Source organism: Oncorhynchus clarkii, chromosome 2 (assembly GCF_045791955.1).
Source record: "Oncorhynchus clarkii lewisi isolate Uvic-CL-2024 chromosome 2, UVic_Ocla_1.0, whole genome shotgun sequence".
Classification (NCBI taxonomy): domain Eukaryota; kingdom Metazoa; phylum Chordata; class Actinopteri; order Salmoniformes; family Salmonidae; genus Oncorhynchus; species Oncorhynchus clarkii.
Window position 1 is genome coordinate 19,050,933 of NC_092148.1, and position 12,500 is coordinate 19,063,432.

Consider the following 12,500-nt stretch of genomic DNA (forward strand, 5'->3'; position numbering starts at 1 on the left):
CAGCTGTCTGAAATCATTACAAGCCATCGAATCCTTGCTTTCTCCTACCTCCTACTCCAATGAGCTTTGCAGGAATTCAGGACATGCAATTTGAGAAGAATTGTGGACCCAAAGACACAGCCAAAGAGACAAAGGTCAAAGGAAAAAGCTTACCTAAGTTATCGGTGACCTCAACCATGTCCTGGAAGTCTTTCATCCTAAGACCGTAGACGTCCACAAAGTCTTCCACCAACCGGAACAGCTCCTTGATGTTAGGACCCAACTGAGAGAGACAAGGGGAAGACAAAGAGAGAGAGAGAGAAGAGAGAGAGGAGAGAGAGAGAGGAGAGGAGAGAGAGAGAAGAGAGAGGAGAGAGAGAGAGAGAGAGAGAGAGAGAGAGAGAGAGAGAGAGAGAGAGAGAGAGAGAAGAGAGAGAGAAGAGAGAGAGAAGAGAGAGAGAGAGAGAAGAGAGAGAGGAGAGAGAGAGAGGAGAGTAGAGAGAGAGAAGAGAGAGGAGAGGAGAGAGAGAGAGAGAGAGAGAGAGAGAGAGAGAGAGAGAGAGAGAGAGAGAGAGAGAGAGAGAGAGAGAGAGAGAGAGGGAGAGAGAGAGAGAGAGAGAGAGATAAAAGAGAGAGAGAGAGAGAGAGAGAGAGAGAGAGAGAGAGAGAGAGAGAGAGAGAGAGAGGAGACAAGAGGACTGATGATTCATGGAGCGAACGCCAAACAGACACCCAATGTTCAAATGCATCACACACCATCCATATATCTCCCAGGAGACTGGCATGATGTCACTATGATGCCAACGGCTAGACACAAAGGCACCAGAGAATAGTCATTGAAATGATCTCTGTACAACACTTGGCCGACACACATCAAGAAGAAGCACAAACTGTGACCATGCATGCTAGCTCATGTGTGTGCATAAAGAAGCGCCAGGGAGTCTGTGAGAAGAAGAGAAAGAGACCAACTCACCAGTTGTGCTTCTTCCCATCTCTCTCTGTTCTCCTCCATCAGCAGGTTACTGACTGACTGGACAAAGTTCTGTGATCCAGTAGAGAAGGAAGAGAAAGGGAGCGAGGAGGCCATGAGACATTACTCTACAACATTAGCCATCAATTGACCTACTACAAACACTCCCTCCAGCCATTTCTTTAACACCAGTCAATTATAAATGTAGCCCTGACCCAAACCTAATGACCTAATGACCTAATGACCTAATGACTTCCAATCCAAACACATGCTCCCTCCTCTTACTCTCATGTCTGCATTGCTGGGGCTGTTGTAGGCCCTTCTGAAGATCTCTGTCATGTTCTTCAGTACGTCCACTATGGCCAGCAAGTCTCCACTGTAGCTGGTCCCATCGCTGGACGTCACCCTGAGCTTGGTCATCACCTCTGAAACTCCATCCCCCACAAGCCCCCGCTGGGCCTTGGACAGGTGTTCCCGAGTCTGTGGAGGAAAGGTATGAGTGAAGCACTGAATAGAGGTGATCTTCTGATCACTAACATACATTTCCTGTCTGTCTTCTTAATTTGGTCTTGACCATTTATGGTTTGATAGTAACACCCCACTGGTCACACACTGGTTGAATCAACATTGTTTCCATGTCTTTTCAATGAAATTACATTGTGCCAACGTGGAAAAGACGTTGAATTGACATCTGTGCCCAGTGAGATGTATTTAACTGAGCAGGCAACATTTCTCAAATGGCATCCTATGGGTACTTTGTAGCTTCTGTTTCCAGATGTACAAGAGTACAGTTTCAATCGTTGATCATCTCTCTGGTACTCACCAGTGTTTGGATGCTGCGGTAGTCATTGGAGATACACTTCATATAAGTGGGGTTCTCCCAGTAGGCTATTCCCTCGTCATCCAGAGTGCACCGCCTCAGGATCAGCCCTGGATGGGGACACAGACTGGGGAGTTAACATCACTAGAACCGTGGGATCCTAGAGGCATAACCCATCCTAAGCCAAGTCATGTCTTATGGATATCCCTCTGGCTCGGTGTTGATAGGGAAGGTTAGTAAGGGTTTGCTCTGAGACATGGCTGTAGACTCTTATGGCGTCTAACGTCTGAAGCCATTGGAGTCGACAGCTACAGTGTATTCGGAAAGTATTCAGACCCCTTAACCTTTTTCACATTTTGTTAAGTTACAGCTTTGTTCTAAAATTCATTCAGTATTTTTTTCCCTCATCAATCGACACAAAATACTGTAAATTGACAAACAAAAAAAACATGTTTTTAGAATGTTTTGCAAATGTATATAAAAAACAGCAGAAATACCTTATTTACTTATAGTAAGTATTCAGACCCTTTTCTATGAGACTCGAAATTGAGCTCAGATTAATTATATTTTAATTGATCATCCTTAAGATGTTTCTACAACTTCATTGGAGTCAACTTGTGGTAAATTAAACTGATTGGACATTATTTGGAAAGGCAAACACCTGTCTATATAAGGTCCCACAGTTGACAGTGGATGTCAGAGCAAAAACCAACCCATGAGGTCAAAGGAATTGTCCGTGGAGCCCTGAGACAGGATTGTGTGGAGGCACATACATGTCTGCAGCATTGAAGGTCGACAAGAACACAGTGACCTCCATAATTCTCAAATGAAAGAAGTTTGGAATCACCAAGACTTCCTAGAGCTGGCCGCCCGGCCAAACTGAGCAATCAGGGGTGAAAGGTCCTGGTCAGAGAGTTGACAAAGAACCCAATGGTCACTCTGACAGAGCTCCAGAGTTCCTCTGTGGAATTGGGAGAACCTTCCAGAAGGCCAAACATCTCTGCAGAACTCCACCAATCAGGTATTTATGGTAGAGTGGCCAGACAGAAGCTACTCCTCAGTAAAAGGCACATGACAGCCCACATGGAGTTTCCCAAACAGTACCTAGAAATCTTTGGTCTGAATGCCAAGCATCACGTGTGGAGGAAACCTGGCACAATCCCTACAGTAAAGCATGGTGGTGGCAACATCATGCTGTGGGGAGGTCTTTCAGCGGCAGGGACTAGGAGACTAGTCAGGATTGAGGGAAAGATGAACTGAGCAAAGTACAGAGAGATCCTTGATGAAAACCTGCTCCACATGCTAAGTACGTCAGATTGGGGCGAAAGTTCACCTTCCAACAGGACAATGACCTTAAGCACACAGCAAAGACAACACAGGACTGGCTTCGGGACAAGTCTCTGAAAGTCCTTTAGTGGCCCAGCCAGAGTCCGGATTTGAACCCGATCAAACTTCTCTATAGTGACCTGAAAATAGCTTTGCAGCGACGCTCCCCATCTAACCTGACAGAGCTTGAGAGAATATGTAGAGACTAATGGGAGAAATTCGACAAATACAGGTGTGCCAAGCTTGTATTGTCATCCCCAAGAAGACTCGAGGCTGTAGTAAATGCGATAGGTGCTTCAACAAAGTACTGAGTATTGGGTCTAAATACTTATGTAAATGTAATATTTCAGTTGTTATTGTTTTTGCAAACATCTAGCTTTTTCATTCTGGGGTATTGTGCGTAGACTGATGAGGGATTAAAAAAAATATATATATTTTAGAAATAGGCTGTATTGTAACAAAATGTGAGAAAGTCAAGGGGTCTGAATACATTCCGAATGCACTTTATGTCTCAGGGTAAAAGGGAGGTAGCTCACCATTGGCATTGGGAGGGCAGCGTACGGCTGCTGTGTCCCCTGCTGGAGTCATTTTCCACACTACGTTGGAGAAGTTCTCTTCTGCACAGATCTCATGAGGCTCTGCACCAAAACCAATCAGAGAAAACATCAGTATTATACCAATCTGAGTGTCAAATGGGTCGTTCCACAGATTCAGTGCCTTTTCAGAAGTGTAACTTTGTTTGATTTCACAACATGTGTACATTCTGTCATAAAGGGCATATGTTCACAATTTCCCATCTCAAGAGGTTAAATAAAGAAAAGACTAGTAAGTGCCAAATAAAGTAACAGGGTTTCCTTTTAAATCAGCCATGAATCCCCTTGTGACAGAAGCTTGTTGGGTGCAACAGGGAGTGGCAATTAAATGCAATCTTCACAAAAAAAGATTCTAGCCTGTCCATTGTCACAACGTGGCCCTTTTGGGCGTATATCATGGCTTCCCCCTCTCTTACTCTCTCTCCCACCCCAGGTTTTACAACAGTCATACATTCCTGGTAGAAACTCTCTTACTGCCATGGAGTATTAAGGGAGAGAGCCTATGGAGAACAAAGACATTATTCTTGCCAAAACTCCTAATCCCCAAAATTGGAGAAATAAACAACATTTCTATTTTTGAGAATGTTGAAGTATTCAACTGTATGTATGTAGTTAATCCACTCTGAGTTTCCTGCTCTTGAACTGTCCCCACCCCTTTCCTTTGTCTACCAAGCCATCACATCGGCTTAGCCCACTAGGGATTTTTCTATCATGTCAGTAACCAATGTGTTTATGTAATTCTGAGATTGAATCGAATTGATTAGTTAGTAAATAAATAAATAAGCCAATTTGTATATCACTGATTCATAACTTGTGCTAGGGTTCGTGCAGATATCCCAATGTTTGCGACATTCAGTAATGAGACAGATGAGGAATAATACATTAATAAGTGACTGTAATCGATAAGATATGTACATATTAGGGAAATAAATACTCTTTAATTATTTTCCCGTGGTGCCCCGACTTCCTAGTTAATTAAAGTCACATGATTAGTTTAATCACGTAAGGAATAATTACACATAGAGAATTGATTTGATAATATAAGTCTTCACATTTTATGATAGTCAACCCTACAACACTATCTATGGGCTTCAGGGTTGACGTGTTATCCTCAACCCACTCAGTTTTCAGCCACAAAATACCAGAAAAATGCCAAAAATAGTTAAAACAGCTCACCTTCTTTTACACTATGAATTGATTATAAGATGTTCATTGTTTCTACTGAAAAGAAAATAGGAATAGTTTCACTAAATGAATGATTCGTTTCACTAATTAAAACGAGAGTTCAGTTCATGTAACAGGGTTGACCATAAAATGAGAGTTCAGTTCATATAACAGGGTTGACCATAAAATGAGAGTTCAGTTCATATAACAGGCTTGACCATAAAATGAGAGTTCAGTTCATATAACAGGGTTGACCATAAAATGAGAGTTCAGTTCATATAACAGGGTTGACCATAAAATGAGAGTTCAGATCATATAACAGGGTTGACCATAAAATGAGAGTTCAGTTCATATAACAGGGTTGACCATAAAATGAGGGAGACTAATCACATGAAATAAATAATCATCTTCAGAAATGACTTTTTATCAAAGCAACAAAATAACTAGGTTTTTACAATGATTGGGAAACTTGGAGACATTTTGGGGCTAAGTGGGTTTAAATATTCCTAGAAGTGACACAGGGTTTGTATTTGTATTTTTCATGTATTTCTATTAGCTGCTGCCAAGGCAAGGGGTCCAGCAAAATTACATACAACATAACGGAGGGTTAACGGAGGACGTGTCAAAATGCTGCATTTTTGTACTTTAGCAAGCCTTTTTCCTATTCAAAATTAGATTTATTGAATTCTCCATCTGGTCTACATTAAAGGGCACTTAATTTAATAAACAATAACAAAGCTGTCACCCCGCCTGTGTTCTGGTAAAAAGCTGAGTGATGGACCTGGATAAATGTAACCACTCTCAAATTCAATAACAGAGCTATGAGTGCAAGGACATATCATCCATAATATCAAAATGATACTTTTAACCATGTTTTGAAGCTATACTGTGTTTTACTATACTATATACAATTTACACTGTTTCCAAACGGTGTAGTAAAACATGCTTCTATTTTGGGTTCTGATGGAGTATGAGAGTTGAATTAAGCTCATGAGGCTATATAAGCTATATTCTTCAAGAATCAATGGGTATTTACTGTAACATTCATTTATAAGTCTAAAATGGATGTAGCAACTCAGGATTCCAGCTTTAATATAGCAGTTTTTTTAATGGCAATATTGGTGCACAACTTCTACTTAAATATCAAAAGGGACACAAAAGGCACTCATTTCGTGGAACAACCCAAATATGTTCCATTTTGAAAAAGGGGAAGATATTCAAAGATTTGGAAAGTAAATATGAGATACAGGATGTACAGAATAATAAAAAATGACAGATTGCAGATTGCAGCTCTGAAGGAGATGAGTGCTATTCTTCTAAGTATTTATCTGCCATTGGTTTTCTCTCTCTCCCTCCCTCCCTCCCTCCCTCTCACTCTCCCTCTCCAACACACCTGCTGTCTCAAACTCTGAATGCTCGGCTATGAAAAGCCAACTGACATTTTCTCTGACCTGCTGACCTGTTGCACCCTCTACATCCACAGTGATAATTATTATTTGACCCTGCTGGTTATCTATGAATGTTTGAACATATTGAAGAACGATCTGGCCGTAATGGCCATGTACTCTTATAATCTCCACCTGCCACAGCCAGAAGAGGACAGGCCACCCCTCAGAGCATAGTTCCTCTCTAGCTTTCTTCCTAGGTTCCTGCCTTTCAAGGGAAGTTTTCCTAGCCACCATGCTTCGACATCTGCATTGCCTGACTTTGGGGTTTTAGGATGGGTTTCTGTAGAAGCAGTTTGTAACATCAGCTGATGTAAAGAGGGCTTTATAAATACATTTGATTGGTTGATTGATTGAGTAAGAGCACACCTTTCCATGACTGTTTTTTGACTACTCACCTGGACACCGCTTCTCATTGCAGCGTCGCACCTCCTCCCGATCTCCAGGACAATTTTCACCCCCAAAGAAGGGCCCATAGCAAATCCTCTGTCTCTGTTGGCTTCCTCCGCCACATGTCTTGGTGCAGCCCACCCACGACGTCCAAGGATGCCACTTCCCCTCCACTAAGACACAGAACACAGCTCTAATGGTTAAGATCAGGATAGGCGGATAGTAAACTGATCCTAGATCTGTCCCTCTGGGCAACTTCTACACAGAGTTTTGACAGCAGATGTTACCTGGGCACTCCCGTAGGAAGCAGTCTCTGGTCTCTATCCACTCCCCGCGACACTCTGATCCTCCGTACGAAGGTCCGTTACACTCTCTGATGCGCTGCATGGTCCCGTTGGAGCAGGACGCAGAGCATGAACCCCAATTAGCCCACTCATTCCACACTCCATCAACTGGGACAGCAGAGAGAGAGAGAGAGAGCAGAGAGGGAGAAGGGTATGGGAGACATGAAGAGGGAGAGAGAGGGACAGAGAGAGAGAGAGAGCAGAGGGAGAGGGAGAGGGGTATGGGAGACAGGAAGAGGGAGAGAGAGAGAGAGAGCGAGAGAGAGAGAGAGACACACACATTGGGGAGAATTAACAAAAAAACAGAGCAAACTAGAATGCTATTTGGCCTTAAACAGGGAGTACACAGTGGCAGAATAGCTGGCCACTGTGACTGACCCAAACTTAAGGAAAGCTTTGACTATGTACAGACTCAGTGAGCATTGCCTTGCTATTGAGAAAGGCCGCCGTAGGCAGACATGGCTCTCAAGAGAAGACAGGCTATGTGCTCACTGCCCACAAAATGAGATGGAAACTGAGCTGCACTTGCTAACCTCCTGCCCAATGTATGACCATATTAGAGAGACATATTTCCCTCAGATTACACAGATCCACAAAGAATTCTTAAACAAATCCAATTTTGATAAACTCCCATATCTACTGGGTGAAATTCCACAGTGTGCCATCACAGCAGCAAGATTTGTGACCTGTTGCCACAAGAAAAGGGCAACCAGTGAAGAACAAACACCATTGTAAATACAACCCATAGAGAGAGAGAGAGACAGAGAAACAGAGAGAGAGAGAGAGAGAGAGATCAAGGTTACTTCTGTACATGTATTAGTTTGTCTACGTCTCTGTGTGCATAATGCAACGTACACACATTGTACAGGCTAAAAGCCTTCATCCCTCATACATAAACAAGAACCTTTTCAAATGACCTTCTCAGGGATAATTTGTCTCTGTAATTAACTGTAGACGTGACTGCCATGATGACTGAAGTTGTCAAAAGTAGTGCACTATATAGTGAATAGGGTGCCATTTTGGACACAGATGAGTAAGAATCCAGTAAGAAATCTGTGTCACCTGGGCAGACAGCGATGTTGCAGAACTTGGTCTGTTTCTCCGGCCCCATACAGGGGTCTCCCCCAAACTGAGGGGGCTTGCAGCTTCGCGTGCGATCCCGGTAACCACGGCCGCAGGTTGACGAACACAAGCTCCATGGCGACCACTCGTCCCAAGTCCCGTGCACTGCAATCAGAGCGGCTAGGGTATGATTTATAGAGAGAACCACACAGACCTTCACCACGACAACAACAACAATAACATCAACTCCAAAACACATAAACATCCAACACTCTATGGTACAAACCAGCCTGTTGCCATAATGCAGTCACAAGCATCCTTCTCTCAGTGCCTTCATGGTTCTCCTGTGTAGACTACTCTAACCTTACTTCAGTGTTTAATGTATTCACCTGCATAGTTCCATATTAATGTCCTGGTCTGGAGCGTTACTGTCTGTTACGAAAGAAAAGCCCCAGGATGCATTGCACAGAGAGGTTGGGTAAAGCGGAGCCAGGAGAGGGCTGGAGACGAGGGGCAGCAAGGAGGCAGCCGGGGGGGTGGGGTGGGGGGGGGCTCAGCTTACCTGGACAGACGGCAGAGTTGTTGCAGGGCCTCTGCTCTCGGAGTGTCCCGCTGCACTGGGTGCTGTAGGAGGAGGAGACACAGAAACGCGTGCGGCTCTGCCAGCCCTCACCGCACGTGGCCGAACACACACTCCACGACGACCACTCCTCACCTGACGCAGCCTGGTCCACTGAGGGGAAGGGAGGGAGGGAGGGAAGGGATGATCCAGGGTGGAGGGGGGAGGAGAAGGGCCGAAACTAATTATCATGCAGGAACAGCCTCCCATTGGCCAAAATAGGAAGGGATGTGGCATGGTTTGGCGTAGAGGAGATTCTGTGCTGCCAGGCTCTCTGGGCTCTGATTCCATATCCTTAGCATTGACTTGACATACAGAGGAAGACAATGTGATTGGCTACTGGATATGTCAATCATTTCCCTGGCTGCCATGACTGCCCAATGCATTCAGCAGACCCGGTCAGTCAGTCAAGCCTAGTCTGACCAATGGGTAAGGTTGGTCAGTCATGGCTGTCCAATGGGGAAGCAGGGGTGAGGGGGGGACCTGATTTGCTAATTCAGCGTAGGCATCATTCATAGAGAGGAAGGACTTATCCACTTTTCAAGACAGGACACAATCTCCAGTATAGCAGCTACATTCAAAACCTCACAAAAGTACAAAACAGCAAACAGTTTCACCCGATTTATTCAGGGTCCATGTTGGAATTAGTGCTGTGGCACTTAGGCAAGAAGGAGTTTGGGAGATTTTGATGGATGTACAGGCCTATGTGAGGGAGGGATTCAGGGATAGCTAGCTATAGCCTTGGTGCAGTGACAGACTATAATGGTAGGAGGTGGTCCTGTGTGGTCTGTGACCCAAGCGGCTGTTAGAGACTGATGCATGGGATCCCTCTGCGTCCTGTTGTCTTACCTGTCTGTGGGGCCTGCTGTCCGCCGCCACCGCCCCGCGTCTTGTCTACCTCGCCACCGCCGCCATCGCGCTTGCGGCTGTCCACGGAGCGAAGTGATTGGCTGCGAGAGAGATGACGGCCTTTGCCTAGAGGGGTGGGGCAAGTCCAGGGGGGAGGGGTTAGCAACTTAACCACCAATGGCATTTTGTTTTTAGGACACAACCGTGACGTGATTGGTCACCCAGAAGAGCATCAGCCAAACTTGGGAATTTTGTAATGGAAAACCAGATGTGGTGTGTGATTGTGTTTGTGTATTTACTGTGTCTCTCGCTGTCTTTTTTGACTTTGGAACCGTGTTTGTCATTGCTCAAACATTTGGAATTCTGACATTGATCACAATCTATCAATATACCTATAGTTCTGAAGACTGGAAGAGTGATACAGAGCTATTGGAAGCCCTATTCCTAAGTCCTCCTTACTTCGATAGAATGGATTATATGCACATTGCAGTGTGAGGGATTCTTCAGTCTCTTTCTTAAGAGTTATGCTTTTGTATTTGCCTTGAGAGGTTGACTATGTCCAAATAATAGCATCGATCAAAGTCCCCTTTCCAACATGGCCTCCTTACATCACAAGAATGACTTGTTGGACGGAAGAGAGTGGAGGGAATAAAGGACAAGAGAAAATAAAAGTACAGAGAGAAATAACAGAGAAATGAGATTGAGAGAAGAAGAACAAAAGAGAAAGAGAGTCAAAGAGATACAGACATAGATATTTAGATTGAGACGGGGACACACACATGCCCACATATACACACTAGTGGTGCGCAGGTCAGCTGTTTGTTCACACACACCCGGATTTGCTAATAACCCATCGGCAACACCCGACAGTAGGTGATAAAGTGAAAATCTGAGGCCCGCATCAGACCCTAGAAAATGCGCTGTAGTCTATAGTCAGAGACGATGGGAGTTGTTTTTGATAAGGGGTAAAGGATTTCTTTTTGCCTGATTTAGCTATGTTCCTGCTTTATAATTCACAACATTTTGGTAGGTTGGGCTGTGAATACAACCCAACATGTTTCTGATCAAATTTCAGTTTGGCTGGATGCATATTTTATCGAGTTGAAATACTAATACTATACAGGTTTTGTGATGCTGAAAAATATTGCACCTCTACAGACGGTATCTGACTGCGCATTCTCTCAAGATGCTCAAAGAAAGAAATCATATTTCACCTGCATTTGGTGTGACATTTTACTGCAAGAAATGCTTGGTTCTGCAGGAGTTAATATCAAGGCTATGTGAGAGTTTATAGACCTACAGTCAGTGTCCAGATGTCAGTTTCCATTTAACTCATCTGAACAGTAGGCTACAGTTCCCTTGACGTGCAATAGGCCTATTTGAAGTCCCCATCTTGTGACTGTTGAATTTGTATAGCGTCTCACAATCACCACACATAACATCGCCGGCATTGCTATCATCCTATGACCACTTCACCAAATCTTTCCCAAACATGACTTTTCTGGCCTCCCTTCTCTCTATTTTCAACTCTCTTTTTTGCAGCTTTTCTCTTATTGAATCACAGAAAACTCTGACGTTGACCTTTTTGCCTCCGTGGATCGACGTGAACTTTTTCTGCCTGTTCCCAAAAACATTTGGTGTTTGGTGTGTAGACTATTTGGCACGTGTATATTTAGGCCCTAAAGCTTAGGCTTGGGGCACGAATGCCAGATAGTCGAAAAATAACGAAAGAAAAATGTAGCATATTGATAAAAAATTACACAAGAATTATACATTTATGGAATTGTTAAGGTATTGTTTTCTCTTTATTCAACTCTCCTGCCACCCACCTGCATTTCATCCACACAATATGTCATGACCTAAACATGCCCATCCCACAGATATAACTGTAGGGATATACCTGCTGGGACTGCAGGTTATGAGTCAACCCGCACATCACTTATGCACACACACTCACATACACACACACACAGAAACAAACACATACACACATGTACGCACACACATGGTCGGGGCAATGTCTTTGTTAAGCTCACCACTGCAGGGCTGAGGGTTACAGGGCCTTCCCTCCTCCACTACTCCCTCACACATCTCCTCCGGGGGAGATTGACAGGTACGGCTCCGGGTCTGAACGCCACCACCACAGTCACTGCTGCACTCCTTCCACTCCGCCCACACACTCCAGCCACCTGTAGAGGCAGACACACACACACACACACACACACACACACACACACACACACACACACATACACACACACACACACACACACACACACACACACACACACACACACACACACACACACACACACACAGTTAGCCACTGTTTTCATGCAAAACATCCCTTTAAATTAAAACATAAAGGTGTACTGGAGTGATAAATGTCATTGTCATTTCAGAATCCATGTCCAGCAATTCTCATTTGAGGTTTCTCCATTAAGATATGGCTGCTGTTATGAGGAAGAGGAGGAGGAGGAGGAGCATATAAATAGCAGCAGCTGAATGGTCTTCTTCTTTTAGCCTGCATCCCAAATGGTACCCTATTCCCTATATAGTGCATTGGGCCCTGATCAAAAGTAATGCACTATATAGGGGATAGGGTAGCATTTGGGACACCGCCTGTGTGTCTTCTCTATGTCCTATAGTTCATGAATGTTTAATGGGGCAGACAGATGCCTTTCAGCTCCCACAGGCCCCCACAAATATGTATTAATCTGCATGAATAGAACATGATGCTGGATGACGTCCAGACACACAGAGTTTTAATTACTCGCAAATCAGTTTCCTCAGGGCAACCGGTGGGGTGGGGTGAGAAGGAAGGGAGGGCCTTGAAGTGCACAGAGCACTTGAAACAGTTAATTGAGTGGAGAATAATATATATATATATATATATATATATATATAGAGAGAGAGAGAGAGAGAGAGAGAGGGGGAGA

The 12,500-nt window shown here is 44.1% G+C and overlaps 1 protein-coding gene across 1 annotated transcript in view; it reads right to left on the minus strand.

Moving 5' to 3' along the window:
* LOC139423686 (adhesion G protein-coupled receptor B1-like) overlaps positions 1 to 12,500 on the minus strand; it is a 99,828-nt gene that overhangs the window by 33,332 nt on the left and 53,996 nt on the right. The window contains exons 3-13 of the mRNA XM_071175298.1: positions 11,598 to 11,750; positions 9,562 to 9,687; positions 8,656 to 8,826; positions 8,094 to 8,273; positions 6,975 to 7,139; positions 6,696 to 6,860; positions 3,632 to 3,733; positions 1,773 to 1,879; positions 1,235 to 1,429; positions 953 to 1,021; positions 154 to 262 (exon numbers count right to left, since the gene is read on the minus strand). Of these exons, the coding sequence (XP_071031399.1) occupies positions 154 to 262; positions 953 to 1,021; positions 1,235 to 1,429; positions 1,773 to 1,879; positions 3,632 to 3,733; positions 6,696 to 6,860; positions 6,975 to 7,139; positions 8,094 to 8,273; positions 8,656 to 8,826; positions 9,562 to 9,687; positions 11,598 to 11,750 (1,542 nt within the window). The remainder of the gene's footprint in view (positions 1 to 153; positions 263 to 952; positions 1,022 to 1,234; positions 1,430 to 1,772; positions 1,880 to 3,631; positions 3,734 to 6,695; positions 6,861 to 6,974; positions 7,140 to 8,093; positions 8,274 to 8,655; positions 8,827 to 9,561; positions 9,688 to 11,597; positions 11,751 to 12,500) is intronic.